General features: G+C 43.5%; 1 protein-coding gene across 3 annotated transcripts; it reads right to left on the bottom strand.

Annotated features, from left to right (window-relative positions):
- Positions 1-3,731: 3,731 nt before the first annotated feature.
- Positions 3,732-25,943, bottom strand: FBXO22 (F-box protein 22). 3 transcript variants are annotated; one of them, XM_012651898.1, is made up of 7 exons: positions 25,691-25,943; positions 25,216-25,354; positions 20,663-20,750; positions 19,791-19,886; positions 17,514-17,678; positions 6,495-6,660; positions 3,732-4,181 (listed from the first exon to the last, which is right to left on the bottom strand). In XM_012651898.1, exons 1-7 carry the CDS (start codon positions 25,831-25,833, stop codon positions 3,764-3,766), a joined length of 1,215 nt encoding a protein of 404 aa, XP_012507352.1. In that variant the 5' UTR covers positions 25,834-25,943; the 3' UTR covers positions 3,732-3,763. The 3 variants fall into 3 exon arrangements, with proteins under 3 accessions (XP_012507352.1, XP_012507354.1, XP_012507353.1); XM_012651900.1 differs by having other exon boundaries at positions 25,841-25,894; XM_012651899.1 differs by lacking the exon at positions 19,791-19,886.
- Positions 25,944-26,947: the final 1,004 nt, after the last annotated feature.

The raw sequence follows: 26,947 nt of genomic DNA on the forward strand, positions 1-26,947 counted from the left end.
ATGAATATATTTTCTTTCAATTTCTTCTAAATTAATGAATCTTGCCTTTTTTTTTTTTCCTGGCTATGATGACAGTCACTAATAACAAAAACTTTTATAAAATCTGCTTAAGAAATGAAAGTGTGGCCAGGCATGGTGGCTTATGCCTACAATCCCTGCACTTTTGGAGGCAGAGGCAGGAGGATCACTTGAGCCCAGGAGTTCGAGACCAGCCTGGGCAGCACAGCAAGACCCTGTCTATACAAAAAATGAGAAAAATTAGCCAGGTGTGGTGGCATGCCCTTGTAGTCCCAGCTACATGGGAGGCTGAGGCAGGAGGATCGCTTGAGCCCAGGAGTTTGAGGCTGCAGTGAGCTATGATTCTGGCCTGGGCAACAGAATGAGACCTCATCTCTTAAAAAAGAAAAGAAAAGAAAAGAAAGTGCTCCACACACTCTCAGTACCAAAACACTAAATGACATCTATTGGCTTCTGCCAACGTCTTCTACTTTGCAGTAGTGTATGTTCTTGTCACCTGTTTTCAGTTGTGGCATAAGGCAGAAGTGAAATATATAAAACACAAATAACATGTTTTGCAAATATTTGACTATTTTGCCCTGTATAGGGCCAATATTAAATAACTTTCTGGTAACACATTCTTTACATAGTATAGGTGCTAATTTTGTTCATTTAATAAGGGTGTTATTACTGATGCTTATTATATTTTCTTTATTATTTTAGGATTTTCCATTAAGCCAGCACATACCCAGTTTCTACAACTGAAAATCAAGGCAATCATCTAAAATCTCATGATTTCTCATCCAGAGTATTTGGAGTCTTCTGTTCCCATTAAAACTGAATTTATGGTAGTACAAACCTGGGCCAGACTGTGTGTGTATAAAATAACAAAAGCACATTTATTTTTTCTTGAAAATTTCTGTAGATTACATAGAAAGTTCTCAGATTTGTAAAAGTTTATTTCTATTGTATAATCTTTGCACGTTCATTTTGTTAAATTTGCAATATAAATCAGTGACAATCTGCTATCTGGCCTCCTACACTGAGATATCCAGGTTTAAGCAGAATCGAGGGAACTGTGGTGAAGCAGCTTGCTGGACCCCCGTCCATCACTCTGCAGGGCGCGTCCATCCTGGTCTTGGTTCCAGGGCCTGCCTTCCCTCTCCCTGAGATGTCCACTGCCGGTAGGGCTTTCATTCTGCCTGGACCGAAGGGAATGGAAACACATTCCTCGAGGTAGTCTTTTACAAAGCAAACTGTAGCCCCAGAAATGATTTTGCTTTGAAAATCGGTATTTTTCAATGTCTTGATTAAATAAACCATTCTGTGATCTGATCTTGAGAGAAGGCCGGCAACTCAGTACTTACACTAAAGGTACACCTTTACTTCTCTTTTTGTGCTTGCCTCGATTTTTTTCATGTGATCATTTTTTTTTGTTTCATAAAGGACCACAATGGTTGTCATCTCAGGAATTTAGTTTGTTTTTAGCTGAAACAATAATTATTCCTTTAATGCTTGTTTTTTTTTTGTAAGACAAGCCTTTCAAAATTGTAATAAATTAGTTATTGAGCTTTAACTTTGGTTAAATTACTATTCTCCTTCCACATAACCTAGAAGCCTTTGAGAGGCAGGGAGAATGACTTTTGTTAGTACTATTGTTGTTTGTATTGGTCACTTCTCCCCTTCTACTGTGCACTAAGGTTGCAACCATGTAACCAAATGATTTTATTGTACATAACAAGCTCCAAAGGCTCAGCTGTAACAAAGTGAGATATTGCATGGCATTCTCCTGCAGCAGACTCTCCTTTGAGACGTAACTAAGTATTTTATGTGAGTATTAGTTTGAAAAAGTAAAATAATCCATTCAATTCTCAGGCTCATTTTGTTCATATTTTCAGTTTTAAGAGTTGCTTCTCCTCTACTATTCAACCAACTCTGGTTAATATCAGACAAAAAAAATTACAGAATGTTTGTCTTAAATGCTATACGAGCACATTCAAGGACTAGAATTTTGAGGTACTACTTGATAATGTATACCAGTGTGAAATAATAGAAAACAGCTAAGCAGCGAGGGCTAAACATAAATATTCACAGATTAAAAGTTCTGACAATGAAACTTTTCTTTGGACTTTCCTCAGGAAGTAGGATTTATGATACCGGAAGATAAAGGAATCTTTTAAGTATATTTATCATATATATAAATAACAAGGGAAAAATCTTTTGAGGTAAAAATCAGTAGAAAAGTGATAAAAACAGAAAAGCAGGAATGTTAATACATTGGATTTTTACTTACCTTGCAAGTTTTCTACCGTCCTGGTAGAACCACTGACCATTACCACAGTGCCACGCATTAGCTGTATCACACTGTGTTAGGCGGGCTATGCTAATATAAGGATATCCTGCAACAAAGACCTAAAAGAAAAAAACAGCAGCGCACAACAGTGGCTTAAGCAAGCCTAATGTTAATATTTCTCTCTTGTAGAACAGCTGGGGGCAGGCAGTCCAGGCCACTTACTGGCAGTGCTTCAACAAGGTCGTACGGAGCCCCAGGACCCGTGTGCGGTTCTCTGCCACAGTGGGGCGCTGCCGCCTCTGCAGGGTCTAGGGTGGCTCTAGGGTGCCAGGTCCACATTCCAAGCAACAGGATGGAGAAAGGGGCCAAAAAAAAAGTCATGGACTTTTGAAGGATACACTTCATTTCCCCCTCACAGCCGTAGCAACACGGTGACTGGTCAATGCAATCTTCGTTCTGGGGGCAGGCGCCTCGCTGAGAGATCAAAGGTTCTACCACTGTGTGCAAAGGAAAGAATGCATAATGAGGGAAAACTAGTGTTACCTGCACATCTGTCATTTAGATATTTTTGTGATTAGAAATTCCGATTTGAAAATCACTCTACTAGGAATATGACAGCATTGACGAGCTAAAAAATACTATTCTCAGTTTTCGTTTATAATGCATTAGTTTACTTCCTTTGTTCACCCACCAAAAGCAATGAAATGCACAACACTATCTGAATGAGTTTCCAAGGTATGTTTTATTGGTATAAAACCAAAATAACGTGATATAATTGTCTCGTCTGCCAATTAGCTACATAGAACTAGGTGAAAAAAAGATTTTCTCTTGCAATTTCTTTATTGAGGAAAAAAGGAAAATGTTTTACTTATAAAATAATAAAATACTGATTAGTCTTGGCAATCTATCTGACTGAACGAATTTAGAGTACCAAAACAAAAATAGTTCTTTAATTTTTACCAAATAAGTAAAAAGTCAGTAATAGTATTGTTACAACTTCTGAAAAATTCATAAAATTGAAAAGCAGAGAAAAGATTTCTCAAACAAGCCATCTGTATATTTTTCTCCTTTATTAAGGGAGAAAAAAAGTCTTCGTGATTCTGCTAAAAGATCATCTAGCAATACAAAGAGGTAGCTGTGGAATGTCTTCCGTCTCCATCCTGCTGACGAGTCCCCTCTTGATCTTCCTTCGCAGGAAGACTTAAGGCCGCGGTACACAGCCACGGGACCTGGTGGGACGCAGCTGCCATCAGCCTGCCCCTGCCGGATGCAAAAGCTCTCAACTCTTGGTCTGTGTTGCGTTACATACAAAGCTGTCGTTCATCTAATGTATTAAAAACTACCCCTATGTGATCTCAGAGCATCGGTGAAAGCTACAAAACAGATAGATCTAAAGTATTTTTGTTTGAAATACACATATCCCAAGGCAGAACCCAAAAGATACAGACTGCGAAAGCCACTTTAAAGATGGCTTTATTTAGATGACCCCAGATGAATGAGCGCCATTATGGTTGTGTAGCTGTGAAACAGATCGTCGTCCTTCACCTTGTTACATTTCCTCAATATAAAGTTCCCAGTGACTATCCGATCACATCCAATCTCTCCATTTCCAAAGAAGCCAAATAAGGGAACGCTAGGAAAAAACTTTCTAAATGCATCAGCCTCAACATTCCTCTTGGCTCTGTAGTACTGAAAGCCCCTGCCCACACATGCAAACATGAAGCCAACGGTGTTCTGTTCTGGAATGTTGGCCGCCTTGAGCCGCTGCATCGCAGCCTCGGCAGTCTTCTCGTCATTGACGTCCTCGCTGAGGAGCACAGTGGCACTCTGGATTCGGTGTCCACTGAATGACAGTCCAACCACACCAGTGGCGTCAATATCCAGAGGGTTCCTGGAAAATTAAATGAGAAAAGTGGCACTATATCATGAAGCAAAATTAAAAATTTAAAGTATAAAAGAAAAATCCTGATTCACTGACGGGTGGCTGCCTTCCTTCAGCAGCCTATAGTTACTCTGAGGTTCATCATCCCACATAAGAGGAATATAATAAGGGTTAAAAATTGAACTATTAAAATTAATACATTAAAAGAATGCAGAAGGCAGATCAAGAGAAGTAAGCCACTACTTATTTCAGTCCCAAATGCAATGGGACAAAGCGTATCCACAAAGGTTTCTGAAACCCATCCTGCATCGTTAGAAGGCACAGAGTACCCTGACCTTCCTGACTTCCTTAAAAGGAACCTTCTACTTCACAGGCACAAAGATTATTAAATGAAGCTTTCTGGTATCATTAACATCTTCCCCACCCCACCCTTGGCTATCAAATTCTGCAAGAGGTGTATTAAAAATATAATCATGCAGGGTAATTTTAAAAACCTATTAACTCTAGAAGTTTTAGCTGTGGTCCATTAGGAAGTCTTGTTCATTGCTTTGAGCCTAGAATTCAGCTTATTCTGACAGTAAAAACTCATGTTTTCTTTTTGTATTTTCATATTTTTTAAATGAAATATTTGATCCTTACAAAAGAAAATACAGTGTCGATAAAGGTTACAAAGCATAATATAGTGAGCACCCACTGGAGGAGAAACAAGTACATACGTTACATTTCTATCACGTTTACCGACATCTGAATCTACAAAACGGGCTAGATTTGCCGGGTTAGTGAGAAACTCAAGACTCAAACAGGTTAAGTGATGAAGATAGTAAGGCTAACTAGTGGCAACACCAGTGTGTGAAGAGCAAAATCCAACTTCAAAAGTCCTGTGCTGCTTTTTTATCACTTTTCCTCTTTGGTATACGATTGTTAATAAATGTCAATCTCTTACTCAAAGAATTATTGACCTATCTTCTTGGGGGCGGAGGTAGGCTGGGTTATGTGGGCACTCCATGGCTTCTCTTACCCACTGATGCAGTGCGAAGACCACATTAAAATGAATGTGTCACGTAAGGAATAATGATGTCGGGAGGTGTATTTCCCACATCAGGTATAAAAAGTAGATGATATACAAATAGCCACACTAACACTGTGAGGCCAGCACCTCACATGTTGTGAGTCTGAGTGAGATATTTGCATTTCAAAGGCAAGTTGTATGTTAAGTCACCACTGCCCTATCTGTACACAACTTAAAGGTAATCACAAAGACAGGGAAGAAATTAGGCAAGAGGGGAAATAACCTCAGATACCAAGAGTTAGGTGTACGTATGCACGAAATCCAGTGTTTGACATCCTCCTCCCTGGGATTCGGTGCACTTGGCTTTTCCCCCTTCTTCCCCACTGGTGGTCTAGGGACCTTGGCTGCAGCAATTTGCTTTCCCATGTCCACAAGACGACCAGGAGAGAGCCGTAATTAGGATGATTTACGTTGCTCTCACAGATACTGATCTCCAACAGTCTGTCCCCATGTCACCACTCTAGGAACCAAACATTAAACTCATCACTATATACAGTGAGAAACAAATACTAGTGTTTACGAGTATTGGGGGTTGGGTGGAATCTCATTTTCCTGCTTTGGAAACAATATTTATGTCCACTTAGTTAGCTCAAACTCAAAATGTCACATACTTTCATTCAAAACGGAAAGGGATAGCTATCTATCTTCTCCCAAGATAGAAGAGCAAATATTTTTTAATCTTTGAAAGCAAAAGCCTTAGTAACAAAAATCAAAATGCCACAATTTTTTGAGATTGAAGAAGCTTTTCAAAAGATCTAGTACAGAATTTCCAAAAATGTGTGCCAAGTAATACCAGTGGGCCCTGTAAAATGCTTGTGGAAAAAAGGTTTTGTGATTTGAGAACTGCCACAGTTAATATTATTCCCAAAGCGTGGAGCACATCAGAGGCTCTGAGTTTTGCCGTGAAGACCACTTTAACCATGTATTTCTTTACAGGAGGAAAGAGAACTAGAGAGGAAATGACAGAGCTCCACAGCTGTCAAAGGAAAGATCGACAGACAATGTTGAAAATCAATTTTGAGAATGTGAGTCCGACTAGGAAGTTCTTAAAGGACAATATATAAATATGTAATTCTTCACCTGTAAGCAGAATTATGTTGAGTAAGCCCCTTAACCAATATCTACTATAAAATGGAATGAACTGTTACCTTAACAATTCTTTAAATGTGTTTTTTTAAAAAAACCCAAAGTAACAAAAACCTGAGACCATTTCTGTTCATCCACAAAAGAAATCGGAACTACACCAGACATACTTTTCAGAAGTCAGTGATGACAGGTTGTCCACCTGGCCGCCAGCCAAGATGATATTCATGTCACTGAAAGTGCTGACTACTCGATGCAGATAATTGCTGGCTCCCACCTTACAGCAATTATAGCCAAAGACAAGGACCACACGAAGTTCAGGGTTATCTAAAAGACCTGCGGAGAAACAAAGAGCAGCAATTAAAGACAGCCTTAAAACAGAAATTATTTCATACACACGTTACAAAATAAAATGTTACTTACACTCCTAGTTAAGTGCAATGTAGTGGCTTAATCTGTCAAGTTTTCCATATTTTACCATTTTAATACAAAAAATTTTTAGCTACAGTTTTTTTCTGTAAAAAAAAACCTAAATGGCTATTTGAAAATAACACAATCAACACAACTACGGAAGCAGCTGTGTACTGAGCAGCACCCTGTGGTGGCCATGGCACACGCTGGGTCTGCATGGGCCGTCCCCTGAACAACAGGGAACAGCGGCTTCCACGGAGAGGTTTAGCAGCACAGCTACAAGGGGAATTTGAAGATAAAAAAAACCAGTGGAGAGAAATGGTGCTGATCACCTGCAGTGGGGTGAGTGGGTGGCCCCTAAAAGATGCAGCCACAGCAAATCCCTGGAACCTACGAACATGACCTTATTTGGAAAAAGGATCTTTGCAGATGTAATTAAGGACCTTGAGATGAGATCATCTGGCTTATCCAGGTGGGCTCTAAATCCGATGACAAGTGTCCTGATACTAAGAGATACACACAGGAGAGAGAAAGAGGAGGTGGCAGCGTGATCACAGAAGCAGAAACTGGAGCGACGCAACTGTGGGCAAGGCCAGTGGCCACCAGAAGCAGGAAGGGACAAAGAACAGATTCTCCCCTAGAGCCTCCCAAGGCAGTGCAGCCCTGTGGACACCCTGATCTCAGACTTAGGCCTCCTGATGGTGACAGAATAAAACTTCTGTTGTGTCAGGACCCCAGGTTTCTGGTACTTTGTCAGAGCAGCCTTAGGAAACTGCTACACCACTGAAATACGGGCTTCACCCACCTCCTCCCGGAAAGCGGCCGGAGCGAAGGCGGGTCAGCCACTGGGACCCCTACCAAAGCAGGGAAGCGTCCAATTCCGAGGCGCAGAAACTAAAAGCTGCTACCACTGGGGGCGGACTCTAACAGGACGGCTGTGCTCACACTGCCCGCTGCTCCCAGGCTTTCAGCCGAGACCCTGTGCCTTGTTCAGACTGTCAGCTTGAAAGGTGCCAGCAGTGCCAGAGGTGGCTTTGGGGACAGGGAAAAAATTCAAAACCTAACCACACTGGTGTTTCCACTTGACTCAGCTCCATGACTTCCCTCTTGACAGACCTACGGTGAGGCTGCCAGGCTACTTACAGAAATGTGTGTGAATGACCCTTTACTGACACCAGTGCTGACTTATTCTGGGAAAGCGCATCTGGCTCATTTCTAGTTCTCTACACAGTGAATCACTGACTTGGACACTGAGATGAGTATTGGCACTTTCATGACATATGGTGTCAAACCACGACTACAGGGTCTTTTTCCCTATGGACTAGCCCAACAAATTTCAAAAGAGTATTTTTTCCTTTTCAGAACAAATTTTCACAGTTGGAAGAGGCCTGTGAGATCAACAATCTTATTTACAAACAAGGATTAACAATCCCAGAGAAGTGACTAAGCCTAGGACAATATCATGGCGGACTCTAGATTAAAACCCTTATCCTCCTGACTTTCAGGGCTTTAGGTTTTAGAAACCTCAAGACTTCTAAATCTCTATCTTTCCTGCTGTTTTCTAAGCTCCAGATGCTCTTTTACAACTGTCTACTGAACGTTTTCATCTGAACGTTCTAAAGACACCACCTTCAGTCACCTGTCAGACACATACCCCACGTCTTCTCCATTGGTGCTGTTCTCAGCTGACGGAACCCCCTACTCCCTACCCCTCCTTAGAGAATAAACCCACCCAGGCTAAGCCCAGCCGCCGGACAGACCAGGCTCTATATTTAACCAACAGACTGGTGCTTCAGTGAAATCAGAGGGAAGGTACGACTCGAACTCCGTGCCACTCAAAACTGAAAGGCCTAAAATACGTGTGGCCTGGGAACCGCGTCACTCAGCTCCACCCAAGGCGAGGGCAGTGCCGGCTTTTCCCCAGAGATTCTGAGGTCCCCTCCCATTTGGCATAAAGAATCATCAAGGACCCAGTATTCTGGGCCACTTGCCATAGAATATGACTAATAATTTGATTCTAGAATCTTTCAAAGATTGATATATTAGCAGGAGCTTACCTCAACCATTAAAAACAATCCCATAAAAGCATTTTATAAGGCACTTTACCCGGTGTAACCTCCTGGTGAGCCTTTCAGGATGGTAAGCTGGTTGCAAAATGTAACCTCGGGTAACAGAACAGACTGCCCTGCCAGGTAAGATTGGTAACTATAACCAAGTTAAATACTGCAGGTGTCTACCAATGGCATGAAACTATTCTTTCTAGCGAGAATGCTGTTAAGTCAGTTTAGCAAAGAATTACCACCGCTTAGGAATTTTTCATCCCTCAGCCCCTGCCTACACCGCGACCCTGCTCCTGGGCTGTAAGTCCCCGCTTGTCTTTGTATTCAGAAGTGAGTCCAACCTCTCTCTCCTGCTGCAAAGCCACATCATAGCCATCCCCCTGAATAGTCAGCCTTCCCGTCTTCAGCAAGTATCGGCATCACTTCTTCTCTAACGCCACGTCCCGTCACTTGCGCTTTCTCAGGGGCTGGGCAACTTCAAAAAAGCAGAGCGAGCTCGATCAATCCCTCAGCGCCGATTCGCTCAGCTTCACGCCTGGTCACTGCTTGTGACCCCTAGAGAGTCTCTATAACATCCCCAGGTAACTTTAGAACTTAGTCCTTCTTCAGACTTTTTTGGAATCTGACTTAAATCATTAAAGTTTTTTGTCTGTATCCCTCTTGGTTGCTGGTAGAATTCGAGAGGAGTATTCAAAGGACCAAAGACAGGACGCAGAAAGGACCCGAAAAACCCACAAGCCACATCACTAGATTGCCAATGTCACAACAAACACAGCACTTGTGCTGGGCACTGTTCTAAGCACTTCACAGAAATTATTTAATGCCTGTAAAAACATACTAGGTACTGTTAAGTTCCTATGAAGTCTATGAGGACCCAATGGCTTTCAAAATTCATATTCAACATGCAAATTTATCCACATTACAGGACCTTACACAGACCAGACATAAGTAAAATTAAATACACACCCCGGAACTGGCTGCCAGAAAGGAACTGGTGCCTGCTGAGCTATGGAGGACACAAGACACTTCCCACTCCTCTCCCTCCAAGAGCAAATGCAACTGGATTCTTCAAGGGCTTCCTCTCTTGACCCTAAAATATAAAAACCAATGGGAGAGCTTTTCTAATGGGAATCTCTGCAAATAAAGCTGAAATTGAAAATCACCATGCCCCAGCAGCTAATGTTACAGGTTTGAGCTTCTAGGACAATGTCAGGATATATTTGTAAAAGGGACAGAGAGAAAGGACCACAGGTGTGAGGCAACTAGCAGAGCTAACCACCTCAAGCGTCTCAAAAGAGGAAAGGCTCTGGCCCCTCAATTAAGCCCACCTATGAACAATCAGCAGTGCTGAGGCTGCTTTCTCCAGCTCTCTTGTCTGTGACACGGACAGATGGCCAGAGCCACCGGCGCTGCTCTGAGCACTGGAGGCGCGCTGCGGAAGCCTCAGAGGACGAAGTGCGTGAGCACAGTCAGGGAGGGCGGCTGCTCCCCTCTCCCGCGGCTGTGGCTCTCAGACTGTGCCCTAGTGGGCACAGAGCTCCAGGGAAGCCCCTGGGGTACATGGGGAGAAACTAAGCAACCTCAGTCCTGGGCCTAATGCACTTTCTTCAACCTAAGCAGCTCTGCTTTTATCTGCTTTATTTTTACGTTGGTGTCCCATGTAAGACTGTATTTAGAAACGAGCTGTTTAAAAGAAAAGTTAAATGGTTCAAGAAGCTCCTTACTGAGCAGTCTCGATAGTCTTCAACATAAGCACAAGGGAGGGCTGTGATAATAATATTACATTAGTACCAACCCTGGACAATCAACACCCGCTACTGAGCCCCCGTCCCCACCCTCCTCCTCACATCATTGAAGCCAGTGGCCTCCGCGGCCACTCTCCAGAGCGCCAGACCCATATATTCAACGATCTAATCAATATCCCCATCTCACACTGAACCTGTCCAAACAGAACTGATGATCTGATTCCTCTGCGCTGTGCCCGTAGTCTATCCTCACCTCAGTGGTACTGTGCAGCTGCCCTAGCCAGAAACCTGGGTGACACCGCTGCCACCTCCCTCATTCTCAACACCCAACATGCCATCAGTCACCGCATCCTGCCCATTGACCTCCAAACGCCATCTCGAACCCACCCACGCCTCAACCCCACTTGCCACTGCCCTCGCCCAAGCTGCCACATGCTCTTGCCTTAACCACGACAGCCTCCTGTTCTTCCTGCATCCACTTTTTTAAAAATTTACTTTAATTGACAAATGAGAAATACATATATTTATCACGTACAACATGGTGTTTTGAAATATATACACACCACTGAATGGTTAAATCAAGCTAATCGTGCATCCACTCTTACACTCCTCCAAACTGATCTCCACGCCGCAGCCAGAGTCGTGTTCTCGAAAGACCTATCTGACGACGCCACTCTTTGTTTCAAAGCCTGGCTTCCCGCTGCCCATCCGGGGGATGTCCCGCAGGGCGGATCTGGCCTCCTGCTCGCCTCTCCAGCTTCACCTGCCTGGCGCCCAGCCTGCTCGCACACTAGTTAGACACGCCAGTATCTGCGGTCCCCAGATGAGCTGTGGGAATCCACGTTTACATCCTGAAGGGGAGCTGGCAGGCCCTTTCTATTTCCTGTCCTTTGTTTTCTTGGCTACCGTTTTTTTTTTCCTTTTGGTCAGCAACCTGGAGAGAAGGTAAAGACCACCTACAATACTGCTCCCCACTGCACACCTGAGGGCTGAGTCTATCCGCTCAAGCCTCGTTCACATCTTTTTAGGGCTGTCAAAATGTCACTTTGCCAACACACCAGCCTAGATGAGGTCCCGTGGGTACATGCTTTACAGCACACCTGTGCCCCTACCTGCTGACACTCGCCACATCTGTGGCGGCTTATTCAGAGCCAGCCTGCCCGGCGAGGCCGGAAGCTCCGGAGCAGCAGCCGCGTGTCAAATGCAGTGACTGGCACACAACATACAAGCAGTTTCTAATAAATGAACATCAGCTTTTTATGAAACTTCACTGAGGTATTTTTGCTTTTATTCCATAAAAATTAAGTTTGCCCATGTGTATTTTTTTTTTATTCCAGAGACCAATTTCAACACAGGATACCACATAGACCTTAGAACAACCTATGCTTTATTTTAAAAATGTACCGTATTTGATGAGATTTCTCCAAAAAGAATTTACCAATGTGTGTGTGTGTGCAACTGCTGCATGTGCTACGATGCTGGGTCAGATGACATCTCCCACCCGCAAGGCCTGGCAAACTATACTCATCGAACACAAGGTCGCTGTCTTCAGGCACTGCCAATCTCGTCAGACAGGATGCAGCCCCTCCTTTGCTTTTGTGAGCTTTTCATACGCGCTCGTCTAGTCACTGTGGCTGAGCACTGTGAGGCAGGGGGAGACGAACTACACACGGGCCAAACCCAGCCCACCTTCTGTTCCTCCTTTTGTAAATAAAGCTTTATTGGAACACAGCTGTCATTTATGTATTATCTATGGCTGCTTCTGCACTCCAACAGCAAAGCAAATAGACACAACTGGGACCACATGGCTGGCAAAACCTAAATTATTTACTATCTGGCCCTTTACAAAACACTCTGCCAACCTCTGAGGGACACTATATGAATAGGATGCTTTCGGCGTTAAAGAACACAGAGAGGAGCGGCTCCAGGTATTTGGTTCAGGAATGCAGGCCGGGACTGGGAAGAAGGCATGTCCCACGTCACAGCCTCCAGGCATTCACTCCTTGCCCACCTAGATTACTACATCTTCTTGAGCACGTAAGAGACAACGGTCCAAATTCAGACAGTCATCCCTCGGCATCCATGGGGGATGGGTTCCAGGACTTCCCCCAGATTTGGATTCCAAAATCTGTAGATGTTCAAGTTCCTGATCTAAAATGGTGTAGTATTTGCATAGAACCTGGGCACATCCTCCTGTACACTTTAAATCATCTCTAGATCACTTACAGTACCTAATACAATGGAAATGGTATGTGAATACTTGTTATGCTGTATTGTTGACGGAATAACACAAAAGAGGTCTGTACATGTTCAGTATAGATGTTTTTTTCCCTTCTCAAATATGTTTGATCTGCAGTTGGTTGAATCATGGATGCAGAACCCAGATATGGAAGGCCAATTACACATAGAATTAGGACATAAAATAGCATGTGAAAGAAAAGAGATTATTATCTCAAGCTAGGCAAAGATTCGATTTCCAGAAGGTCATGAACAGGATGAGATTGAGGCCTTGGAATAAGCCAACAATGCTGACAGCAAGTGGCTCAGGAAAGGAGCCCTATAAGAAAGCTGCAGAGAGCAGAATAATTCTGGAGTTGTTTCTCCTTTCAGTTTTCTCATTCCTATACTTGGCCCTATAATGCAAACATGTTCTAACAAATATAACGATTTTATCATAAAATGGATGGTTTCTTCTGCTCCAGATTTTGGTTCTTTTTTGTAAACTGACAAACCAGGATTCCAGCGTCAACAGTGCTGTGTATCAGGACCTCATCAAGGAGTCCCAAGGAGCTCATGGGGACAGGGGAGGGGAACTGCCCAGGGAAGTGCCCTCTCGGGTTCAGCCACACGACCTTTAGGAGAAGCACTGAGTTAAAAGCCAAAACGAGCATCTCCCATGGGGTCTGACTGTTCCCTATTTCTTCTCCCAGTCCTGCTTCTCCTGTCCCAGTGTTCCCTATTTCTGCTCAAAACTCAAGAGTCATCACCGAGTCCCCAGTCTCCCTTCTCCATACCTAATCGCCTAGTAATTTCCTCCAATCAATTCCCTGCTCTTTGTGCCCTGGTGTTATTTCTTGCCTAGACTCTTAAAGAGGACTCCTACCTGGCCTCTCACTTCCAGCATCTCCCCACTACGCAGGGCTGCACCCACTGGACCCGACCCATCTCTGAGTAACAGCAGTCACTGCTGAGGACAGGACCAAGTCCGGACTAGCCTGGCCGCACTGCACCCCTCCTTTGTTCTCGTGATTCCCCTCACACACCCTTTGCTTACAAAACTGAATTATTTACGCTTTCCCCAACATGCTCTGTGACTGCCTGGCTCTGTGCCTGAGTTTCCCTGTTCTTTCAGCCTCTGACAAGGAGGAGTAACATCCTTCTCTCCCATATGCCCTCTCCTCCTCCAAGGGTTTAACCACCACCTGCTCCGTGAGACCTCCCTGACCTGCCTCCCCTGGCAGGACCCAACGGCGATCTACCCTGCCACCTCCTGGCACAGCTCACATCCTCACCGTGAAACACCACTTCGGGCAAGGATGGACGGCACACACAGCGACAGTGGTCCCAAAGGATTACAATGGAGCTGAAAATCCCTGTCCCCGGGTGACGCGGCAGCACAACGCGTGACTGAGATGCTTGTGACGCCGCTGCGGTGAGCAAACATGCTGCCTGCCCGTCACACGGAGAGCACGGCACGTCCAGCACATGCAGCGCGTCACACTCCACGATGCAGTGCGCAGCCGTGTCACTGCTTTATGCGTTTGCTAGGACATCCTTTTGGTCATTATTCTAGAATGTACTCCTACTCACAAAGAAAAAGTAGCTGTAACACAGCCTCAGGAGGTCCCCGGGAGGCGCTGCAGAAGAAGGCGCCACTGTAGCAGGAGGTGCAGCTCCACCTGCGCCACTGCCCTTGGGGACCTCCCAGTGGGCGAGGCGCGGAGGTGGCAGACGGCGACAGCGATGGTCCCAGCCCTGTGCGGGCCTCGGCCAACGTGTGTGTGTGTGTCTTAGTTTATAACAAAAAGCTTAAAAAGTAAGAATAAGTAGTAAAACATTTTGAAAGAAAAAAGCTTACAGACTAAGGATATATTTTGCACAGCTGTACAGTGTGTGTGTTTTAAGTGAAGTGTTATTTTATTACAAAAGAGTTAAAAAGCTAAAGAAATTTTAAAAGTTTATGAGGTAAAAAAGTGATAGTAAGATAATTATTGAAGAAAGAAAATTTTTAAAATGAATTTAACGTGGCCTCAACGTGCGGCGTTTGCATAGCAGAGCACGGAGACGTCCGAGGCCGTCACGCTCGCTCCCCACGCACGGACGCCCGCAGCCACTTCCAGGCCTGCAAGCTCCATTCGCCTGAGTGTCCTACACAGATGTGCCACTTTTTAAAGATCTTCTAAAAGGTATTTTTGCTGTACGTCTTCTAATGTTTAAATACGTTCAGATACACAAAGCCACTGTGTTGCCGGCGCTTGCATTCTCAAGGACGGCGGCGTGCCGTGCAGGTGCGCAGCCGGGAGCGACCGCTGTGCAGCACGGCCTGGGTGTGCAGCAGGCCACGCCGCCGAGGTTCGTGTGAGGGCGCCCTCTGACGCCCGCACAATGCCGACACTGCCTAGCGATGCGTTTCTCAGAACTCACCCCCGCTGTCAAGCAACACGTGCGTGTGTAAGTGTCGTTCAGACCCTCCCTGCAATGTCACTGAGACAGACTCTGCACCCAATTAATTTTTCTAACCCTATGAGACCTTTTAATAAACTAAATAAAATTAATGTCGGATTTCTACATCATGAACCAACCATATATAGCCCTCTCCTTGCCAACATCAACATGTATTTCTTCTTCCTTCCCTGTGCTAAGTGTGCTGCTGTAACCCCTTCCAGAGTCTAAGCTGTCCTGGACTGGCTCACTGCGAGGCCCTCAGTGGCAGCTGACACGATCACAGACTGCAAATGGCTCTCCCACCGACATGTCTGACTACGGCTTCTTTGAGTTTCACACCTACTATTTCTAACCGCCAGGCCAACTCTGAGTAAGATTGGGTTTGCTGAATGTTGTCAGCTCCAGCTAGCCTTCCAACCTCGGGTCGCATTATGATGATGACAAGCTCACCCGAGCCTGGCCACATGGCTACATTTCCTCCTAAATTCTTTTTGCCTTTACGCTTAACATTGGGTCAGTTTAAAGGTACTATCTGATCTTTTCCCTAAAGGAAGTTTAGCATCCTTAACTTAGGGTAGCTTTAACCATTCAGCTAACTCTACTATTTACATACCCCAATAGCCTTCGCTCTCTATTCCCATCAGAGTTCGGTTTCCTCGTCGATAATATTCCATGATAAATTTTGCCTGGCATAGCTGTGGTGAGGATTAGAAATAACACAGTGCCCAGCATAGATACCTCTGTAAACGTCAGCCATCGCTGTCACTATAAGCAAAGACATCCGCGAGCTCCGTTGGCACACTGCTTCTCAACAGGCTGACACGGACACCTAAGACCCCCTGGCTGCCCTTACAAGGTCCCTTCCTGAGCTCCCTCCAGCCTATTCCTCCACAGACCACAGGGCCAACGCTAGCCTTCCACCTACCATCTGCTGAACAAGGCATATTACTGAGTGCTTTTACATGAGTCACTTCATTCAATCCTCACAACTCTGTTAGTTATTTCCAATTTATGGATGAAGAAAACAGAGGTTAACAAAAGTTTAAAAACTTGCTCTCAATTAGAGAGCCAGAAAGTAGCAGAACTAGGGCAGCTACAAGCCTGTATTCTTTTTTTAAAGGTCGACTACCCTCTCTTTATTTATTTGACAGATAAAACTGTATTTACTGTGTACAACATGATGTTTTAAAGTCTCTAAACACTGTGGAATGGTTATATCTAGCTAATTAACATATATACAATGCACATACTTTTTTTTTCTGATCAGCAAATCAAATTTCCCCTTTCCTGCTATATATATTTTTGAGACAGAGTCTCACTCTGTCACCTGGCTAGAGTGCAGTGGCATCATCACAGCTCACTGCAACCTCAAACTCCTGAGCTCAAGCAATCCTCCCATCTCAGCCTCCCAGAGTGCTGGGATTACAGGCGAGAGCCACTGTGCCCGGTCTGCTATACAATTTTTTATTCCGGCTGGGTTGACGTGCCATTTCAAATATGGGAGGCTTATCTCTACAGGCTGCCGATTTAAGTAGAAGTGAGGTGTTACCACTAATTGTTTTTATGCCAACAGTGATTTTTTTTAAAGTGATTATTTTAATGAGTTAAACAAGTCCAATGAGTTTACCCGCAGATGTGGATGAAAGGACTTAACACTGCTTTGCTTGTGTAGCTGGTTTGTTGCTTGCTATATTAAGCTTTCCCATCGAAGCTGAGACATTGAGCCAACTCATTACCTCTGCAAACTCGCCTCTCATGACTCCATCATACTTCCCATCAGATGTTTCCTAGTGCACCCCTTTCTTAATAGATTCTTCCTTAACTTCTACCTTCCCTAACACTAGGTTCACTATACTTACTCCCATCTTTCTCATTAGTCCCCTGCATCTTCTAAAATCTTTTACAATAAATGCTATTACTAGTATAAAAAAGAAATAAAAGTTTAAAAAAACTTTTCAGCTTCAAAAAATAAAAATAGGGCAAAACAAAAACTAATAGAGCAAGAATTCCTTCAAAATTCAGAATTAAATACAAATAAGTTTTTTTATCAACAGAGTATTGATGAAAAACTTTTCATTTCTAGTTCTCTTAGGCTTTAAAATAAGTCACATAATTCTAAAAGTAAATCAATTCTACAGAAATTTACTGTACTAGCCTCTGTTAGTCACTAGCTTGAATTACTCACGTCTCCACTAACAGATGTACTTAATCCCCATTCTCCCAAAGGAGCTAAATAGCTACCAACCAGCCAGAAATAAAAACAACAAAATTAATCAACAAAATGAGCAATTATTGATAAATAACTTACCTACTTCAGTGAGTTGATGTCTTTCTAATGTTAAGTTCTTCGGATCCTTAATAAAATGAAACGGCTGTATTTTTATTCCTTCAATTTGAGGGAATAACAGAGCAAAACCAGATTCTCCGATTTCTATTTCCTGAGGTCGACTGCTACCTGATCCCATTGGAGTCACTAGGGAAAAAGTTAAGCAGATTTGTGAACAGATTCAGTAAAAAGTTAAGTTTAATTTGGTAACAATGTAGATCAGTGGGGCCCACCCAGATAACTACCGTTCAGCTCACTAAGACAATCATCAAGCCGATGGGTCACTATCTGAGGAAAAGTTTTCCAGCTTTGACAATTTCAAGGTGTGGCGTCGTGATGTCTGCAACTGAACTTTCAAATGGTTCAGAGAGAAATGTTTTTATAAACAAACTGAGAAAAAGCAAATGCTGCAAAATTTTTTCAATCGGTGAATCCAGACGAAGAATATATGGGTGTTTACCACACTATTCTATCATTCTTTCAACTTTTCCACAGGTTTGAAGTTTTTCAAAAAAAAAAATTGGGGGGTAGTAAATACACTTTCATAGCAACTTCACTTTTTAAAATTTACCCTAAAGATATTTGACAATCATATGAAGTATATATACACACAAGTAGGTTTACCACAGAATTTTTAGTAGGAAATAAAAGAAACAAACTTAAATGTCCTAACTGGTATTTAGCTTAAAAGTTACATTTGTATAATAGAATGTAGCCATTAAAATGATGACAGGTGTATATTTATTGACATGGAAATATGTGTGTAATACGCTCTGAAATTTAAAGGCAGATATTATAGAATAAATTGTGACCCCCCCCATTCGTATGTTGCATCCCTAACCCCGCTGTGTGACTGTACTTGGAGATAGGCCTTATAAAAGAGATCGTTAAGATTAAATGAGGACATATGGGTGGGGCCCTAATCTAACAGGACTAGTGTCCTTATAAGAAGAGGAAGGGACACAGAAAAGCATGAGAAAAGCCACTGTTTGCAAGCTTCAGGGAAACCCATACTGATCTTGGACTTCCAGGATCCAAAACTGTGAGAAAATAAATTTCTGTTGTTTAAGGCACCCAATCTATGGTATTTTGTTATCGTAGCCCTAGGAGACTAATACAGTAGGTTACAAGTCTATAGAAAATTATATTCTGGTTTTATATATATTAATATATGTTAACATTGTAACGGTAATAGAGTGGTCAACTCTGTGGTGCTTAAAGGTGCTTAATTTCTTTTTTTGCTTACTTGTATCTTCTAATTTTTCTCTTTTCTAACAATAAATGATTATAACTAGGGTAAAAAAGTAATAAACTTTTTGAAAAAAGTGTTAAGCCTTTTAGAAACCAAAGCTAGGGCAAAATGAAAAAATAATATTTATTTATAAACACCTGAAATCCTTTGTACCTCACTGTACAAGACTCTTAAATTCAGATTAAAAGTCTTTCAGTGAAGATTAAAAATGTTAATTATGGAGTGCTACTGAGTTGGAACAAAGAAAATAATATTATGCAACATTTAACTTATTGCTTTCTGTGTATTTCTCTTCTAAATGCTTCACACATGTTAATTCATTTACGCCAAGGAAGGCACTGCTGTCGCCATCCCCATTTCAGTGACGGGAGACTGAAGCCCCATTAAGTTAGGTAACTTGCTCAAACTCAGACAGACACTAGGTGGTACAGATGGGATTCCGATCCGGGTGTCTTAACCACTGCTCCCTGACGGCCTCAACAGAATTTCTCCCCCCATTACCTATGGAAAACAATCAAAAATAATAAAAATAAACAAAAATTCACCAACAGCAATCAAATATGGAAAAGGGCACAGCCTCACACTAAAAACTTCTAACAGTGGTAGACAAGCAGAGAAATAGAAGTTTCCTAGTAAGATCCATTTTCGTACCTAATCCCAGGCCTACCTCACTCCTACGGACCAGAAACAGGACTGGCTGAACTGACAAAACTCTGAAAATTCCTAATTTGGACAGAGGCAGAATGAGATCTTTTCCCTCTTATGATAGGCTACTAAGTATTTGTTACATTTGGTTTACACAGGTAGACTTGAGATTTGAAATACTAACCACAATAACTTAAATATTAATGTAAGTCAAATATAATACCATGATAAATATGAGTAACTTTATTGTATTTTGGATGGCCACTAATATAAATGTGCTTTTAAGCTATGGATAATTCAACAATCTACAGGATCCCACATTAAGGCAAGGAGGAAATCATGAAGTTGCTAATTTCTCTCACCTACAATTCCTGGCGTCACAATCCCAAGGACTTGGCATTGTTTTGGAAATAGCTTTTCAAGGGCAAATGCTGTTTCCATACTAGTTCTTCTCCTTGCTGCAAAAATACAGTAGCAAAATTATTAAACATCATCCATTTAAAGTCAAATCTGACAATGTAAAAAAGTCATCTGACACCAGAAAGCTTTACAAAAAAGCCTAAAAGCTTTGATTAAAACAAACGTTTCCCCCATTTTGGCCCCTGCTTTGTATTTTAAATTCTAAATCTGACCTTTAGCCTCACTAGTTTGCCTTTCCCCTTTGTTCATATACTGCTTTTGCCCCAATGATGCCAAATTTAGCAGTGGCAGCTAAATGTTAGACTTACTACTGCACCTTCTGTTCAGCTGATAGACAGTCAGCCAGATTCAAACAGACAGTGCGAATCCCTGATCTAAGTCTGACTCGGGGCCTCGGTGTGCCCACCTTGGATACTTAGTCTGCTTTTTCTCTTAGCAAGCCAAGAATGCACAATCTCTGCAGATAACTCTGGTAAGTGAGACCCCATGTTCCAACACAGTAAAAGACTTCAGTAGCCAAAGTCATACATCCTGTTTTAATAATAAAAAGAAGTGCTTAGAAGATTAAAGTATTTCAAAATGAGAAAAACATCTTTCTAAAAACTTTGTTTCAATTGTACCACAAGGTTTAACATCAATCTAAAGCGGAAAGGGCTCATGGAGCAGGTTCAGCGACAAACAGATCCACGCACGTCGCAGGGTGCAGTCCCAGAGCCGCACAGAGTCCGCAGCTCTGCAGCACGAGCACGACACCGAACTTCGCGCAGAAGGCACATAAGGGAACGACAAACAAGCCCCTGCTTTAGATATTTACCTCTCTTATGGCCACGGCACTCTTCCAGACTGATGAACGTTTCCGAATCAGCCATGTAGAGAACTGTGTGTGGTAAGATGTGAACATTCTGCAAAGAGAAAGAAATCGGAACTGGGTCCCGTGAACCCCTGAGTGCTTCCACGCGGTCCCTCAAAGTGTCTCCCCGGTCCAAACGCTGTCACCCTATCTTCCTTCAGGTCAGTGCTGGCATTCTGAGTCCACCCACTTCTCGTGCATTTTTCACTCATGCTCTTCCCTTTTCAGCTCACTTACTAAGCACCTATTTCTTCAAGCTGAACTCATTCCAGCCCTCAGAAAGCTCATTTTCATGATGATAATTTAAACTCTTAGAACAAAAACATCAAGTACCAGCAAAAGATGCCACTTGCTTTATTTGAACAGACATCACAGTAACAGACACCTCAGCAACAGGGAAGACACACAGGCTGTGTCACTCCTCTTTTCACTGCCTATCAAATCAAATAATCCAAGCCTTCATTTCCAGCCTCTGGAAGCCCTGGCTTCCTCTAGGAGCCCTTAGCTTACTATCATCCAGACGTACTGACTTACGCATATGTCCTCCTGTTGCTCTTTTCTTGTGGAACTTAAAGATTGTTTTAAAAAAAAAAAAAAAAAAAAAACAGCCAGGCATAGCGGTGGCACCTGTAGTCCCAGCTACTTGGGAGGCTGAGGCAGGAGGATCGCTTGAGCCCAGGAGTTTGGGGTTGTAGTGGGCTATGACGATGCCACTGCACTCTAGCCCAGGGAACAGAGCAAGACCCTGTCTCTTAAAAAAAAAATTGTTTCCCTCAAGAGACACCTTAAGTGCCACCTCCTCTACTACAAAACCTTTTCCTAGACTCCCTCAGGACTGTGGACCTCAAATGCAACATCCCTTAATCCCAGTTATTCTTTGTGCCTGATCTCCCCTATGAGCTGCGCTTGTTCAGACTCATGTTTTCCACTAAACCTTCCAATCACAGAGAAGCGGCAAAGCAGCTGAATTAAATGAAAAGGATGAAGATATTCTGTCTAAGCTGGTTATTTTCAAAGATTTTCACTATGAAAATGGAATGAAGTACTTAGCATATAGCAAGTACTTGCTGGTTAGATGAAAAAAATGACAGTCCATTATAATTTGGGGGGTTGACATGTTTCAGAACAGATTCTATAAAGATAAACGCACAAAAGATACTGAGTTGAGATGATGACCTGTGGGCCCCAGGAACAGATAAGACCTATGGATGTAGTTTCTATGGTCCACACAGCAGTTTCAAAAAATGTAAACTGGTTGCCAACATTCAAAATGCCACAGAATTTTTTACATAAAATGTGGATTTCCAGGTGCTTTTGAAAAACTAGACATTCTGGTGACACTCAGACTGCATGGCTCTTGACGGGGGCTACACAGAGGCAAGCCTTCTCCAGCCTGCTGCGGCCCTACCAGTCCACCGAGCCAGGTGTCTCTTCAGCTACTTGCCTGACCCTCGAGTACTCTGACTTTGTGTTGTCTGGTGCAGACAGTAAAGAAGACAGAATTCAAGAGATCTCAGTGCTAATTCTGCCACAGACTAGCAGAATAACCGTCAAAGTTTTTTGACCTCGGGTTTCCTATTCTTAAAGAGATGTTAGAAGTCTGGTCCTGAGGTTTTATGAGTCTCTCTTTTTGGACATACACTAAAAAGCAATTGCTAAATCCCTCTTCCTAATTCACAAGCAGTGACAAAGACAAGCCTCAACATGAAATTTTCTCAAAGCACAATTAAGGCAGATAGGACCACATTCCATTATTCAAAGAAGTTACAAATGGCAAGTGATTTTATAAAATTTTAGTGGACTTTAAAATATTTCTAATAAAAAAAGTCAAATCAACTTTTTTATGGCTATTAAAGTACCATGTCCACTAGATAATCTGAAAACACAAACACAATGTATGATTTGGATAGGGTTTCCACGTTTTTGTCTCACCACTAGTTTACTACAATGTATATACTTCTTTAGAAGTATTACTATGTGAATTTTAACAATATGCTAATAAGAGAGTATGTAATAACATCTGCTGAAAACTTATATTCCTGGTACTGTAGGTAATGTGTTATATGCATTATCTTTTCATTATTTAATCCTTACAACAACTCTATATGGGAACAGGGGAATTATTATTTTTCTTTTTATTTTATAGAGATAGAACCTGAGGCCCAGAGAGGTTAAGTAACTTTTTCAAATTCACACTGCTAGTATGTGCCAAAGCTGGGGTTCACACCTAAGTCTGTTTGGCTAAAACAGCCACTGCAATGTATAAACTTTTAAAGCTATATAAAAATAATGCCTGCTGTGGTAAAAATTTGAAAACCACCACCATGCAAAGTTTTAAAAAGCAGTAAAAAAAAAAAAAAAAAAAGACAATTCTATCCCCAAAGGAAATCTGCTAACATTTTAGCTTATTTCTTTTCTACTCTTCATTTTTTGTTTTCAATAATTCAGATTATACTAAACATATAATTTCATAATCTGCTTTTTTCACTTTTAACGTCAACATTTTCTCTTGTCATTAATGCACTTTGCAGTTTATCATTTAATGATTTCATTTATTAGATTAACATTAGGTTGTTTTTAATTTTCCTTACGATAAATGATGCTCCAAAGAACAATTTTGTGGGTAAGTCTTTGCTTGAATTTTGAATTTTTCCAAATGACAAACTTTTGGAAATAGTGGGATCTGGGCCAAAGTGCCAGAGAAGAAAGTCTTCTAACAAGCCTGCCTTTAGAGACTGGCGACCTCCTTAGGGTGTGAGTGCCACGACCCAAACAGGTAAGGAGAAAATCTACACAAGGAGGAGGAAACAGAAGATTGGTTACATATGGGGCACTGATCTAACATCTAAGCATATCAAGAATGATGAGAGCCAGACTTCTTATTGTCCAAAGGGAGGTACAAATATGAGCAAAAACACGACTAGAAAGAATCCTGTGTTTGATTGGAAATGGATGTACCTGTGTGAACTCATGGTTTCCACACATGTATGGGCAGAAATGTAATTATAAATGTGTCCTCTGTATACACACTTACATGCATGCATTTACAGACATGTACTCCTGGCTCTGTCCACTGAGCTTTGGAGCAGCAAACCCTCAATAGCAATGAATACACTTAGAGAGTCTAAGTTTTGGCTTCTAAATACCATTCTCTACTAAAAGGAACAAGGACTTCTTAGAGAAATGGCTGATTGGTGCCAGGACTGAAGCAGGCAAAACACAACACAAGCTTAGAACATCTTGTGCCAGAAAGCAAGAAAGTGCTCAAAGATAATGTCATCTCTGAAAGACACTAAAGCCAGCCTGCAGGGACTCCCACTAGCCAAAATCGGGGGTAATCTGAGCATCAAAATAAATACTGATTAGTAACAGATTATATCCCATTGAATAAGAGACCAAGAGTGTGTACAGATATAATGAATAAACTGAAACAGGATATTGACATAGTTTCAAGCTCTCTCTCCACAAAACACTTATAACAGTGGAAAAGTAATTTTAGTGTGGATGTACCTGGTAGACACCACCTTAATCAAGTAATCAAAGGTAGTATCACCAGCAATGGGACAAACAGAAATCATATGCCACCTGAAAGGATGCTGTGAGAAGAGCACATAGCATCACCTCTGTGATATTCCTGCCAAAAATACATGATCTGAATCTAGTAAGAAACCTCAGACACGGCCAATTGATAAATGTCCCACAAAATTACTAGCCTGTAACTTTTGTAAGTGTCAAGGTTGGGAAAGTCAAGGAAGGCTTGAGAAATTGTTCCAGGTCAAAGGAGATTAAAGAAACATGACTTGCAAGTTAAAGCAACTTGCAGTTCTGAACGAAATCCTTTTCCTATGAAGAACATTACCAAGACAACTGGCAAAATCAGAATGAGTCTGAGGACAAGATGGTAGAAATGTTATCGGTGATAATTTCCAGAATCTGATGGTTGCTCTGTGGTGCTGTTTTGTCTGTGCGCCATGCTAAAGTATAAAGAGTGACAGAGCATCGGGTTGGCACTTCACTCTCAAAATACTTCCTCTCACTCCCCAGGGAGATGCTACACCTGCTGCCCATCTGACTCCACAGCCCAAGTCTTCACCTGCCCAGGTGTTGGTCCCCCCTTTTGAAACTGGGGCCCAGAGGAGCAAAAGAGTACAGGACAGGGAGTTGAAATATTTGGGTTTAAGTTTTGGTTCTTAGCTTTCTAGTTATGTAACACGGAGACACACCCGGTTGCCTACCCTGCAAAATAGAAACAACAATACTTGCTTCAAGGAAAAGTTCTGAGCAGCACTATTACAATAATGAAAATCTGGATAGTTAAAATACCCAACATTTGATGAACAGCCAAATAAATCATGGCACATCCTTACAGCATAGTCACTAAACCTAATGTCTACGAAAATTTTTTCATGGCATGAGAAAATGTTCCCTAAATTAACAAAATTGGGATTAAAAAAATAGTTCTCAAAGATTGACCCACTAATGCTGCAAGTGACTGCATGACACCCCTTCTTACTTGCCTCAAGCTCCTCTGCGACCACGCGAACCAAGCAATGCCCCTGCAGGTGGCCGGCCTCGGCCAGACCTGCGGAGATCCAGGTCACACTCCGATGGGTCCGCAACACTCTGCGCACACACTCCCTCCATAAGCGGCACACGCTGGGGACGCAAATGCACAAAAGATTGCGAACGCGCGTCCATCTCTCCTGCGGCTCAAAGCCCCCCACCCGCTGCGCAGCAGCCGATCCCGCGGGATCCAAGGCCCCGGGAGAGGGCGCTGGTGCGGGGGGAGCCCAGGCGCGGAGAAGCCCCAGCGGGACTTGGCCCTGTGGGAGCCCCGGGAGGCAGTTCAGCAGGCTAGCTAGCGGCTGGGGTCAGCCCAGGCAGGTGAAGGGAGCCGGGCACACGCTGGGTCTCGCAAATGGGTCCCGACGGCCTCTGCCCCCCGCCAGCCCGGGACATGCCCCAGGAAAGCTGCCCGCCGCCTCTCCTCACCCGGCCGCTCGCAGCAGCGCCTTGGCGGGCAGGAAGGCGAGCACACGCTCCACCACCTCCGCTAGGTTACTCAACACGAAGGTGCCCCGTGGGTCTGCGGAGGAGGAGCCGCAGCGGTCTCCGCCACCGCCCACCGACTCCATTCCTCACCAGCTCGCCGGAGCAAGCGGTACGGCGGCCCGGAGGGACCGGGCTCGGCCGGCACGGGACCGCGAGGACCCGGGCGCACTGAGCAGGCGCGCGCGCCACTTCCGGCCGAGCGGGGAGGCGGGGCCGCGGCGGGGCGGAGCCGTTTCCGGCGCCGGTCTTGGGGCGTCCGGCTGTGCTCGGAGGTCGGGCCGGGGTCCCAGTCTCCTGGGACTTTCTAGGCGGCCTCCCGAGTCAAGCTACATTCTCCTCCCGCTGTGCCTCTCACTGCACTTGCGCTGCGTTTTCTTAGTTCACATCTTTGTCTAATCCATGAGTTCTTTTAAGGCAGGGACTAGGTAGCATTTATTGGTCTTTATAGTCCCAATGCCTGTGAAATAACATGAGCCCAATTTTTGAACGAACAGCATGTTTTTAAAAAACTGCCTTAGTGTGTGAAAACCACTGCCTTTATTCAACACCTTGTGAACTTTGTCAACTAGTTGTCACCTGCAAGTTTTGATGTGTTAAAACGGCATAAATAGCACCTGCTGTTCTAAGGTGGCTGGGTAACTGCTGTGAGAGCACGGCCCAAACCGCGCCAGTTCCACACCGGTCGCATGAGAGTGACCTGGGAAGTTGAGGGTTGGCACCTTCTCGATCCGTGCTCCAGGCCTCCTGAATCAGACGCCGGGGGTGAGGCCCAGCGATCTACGTTCTAACAAACCTTCCGGTCACTCCGCTACATGCTCAAGTTGAGAGCCCCCGACAGAAGGAATGGAAGCCCGGCAGACACGGCTGCGCCCCACCTAACGTCCGTCCTTCCAGACGCTTCCTTTGCTCAGTGTCCTGATTTGATGCCCAGCTCTGGAGGATAAACTTGGTTAAACTAGTGACTCTCATTTTGGCCTCAGGACCCTTTACACTCTTAAATACTGACACTACCAAAAAGCTTATGTGTGTTATTATCAATATTTACCATACATAGGCCGGGCGCGGTGGCTCAGGCCTGTAATCCTAGCACTCTGGGAGGCAGAGGCGGGCGGATTGTTTGAGCTCAGGAGTTCGAAACCAGCCTGAGCAAGAGCGAGACCCCGTCTCTACTAAAAACAGAAAGAAATTAATCGGACA

This window comes from Propithecus coquereli, unplaced genomic scaffold, assembly GCF_000956105.1.
Source record: "Propithecus coquereli isolate 6110/MARCELLA unplaced genomic scaffold, Pcoq_1.0 Scaffold372, whole genome shotgun sequence".
NCBI classification, from domain to species: domain Eukaryota; kingdom Metazoa; phylum Chordata; class Mammalia; order Primates; family Indriidae; genus Propithecus; species Propithecus coquereli.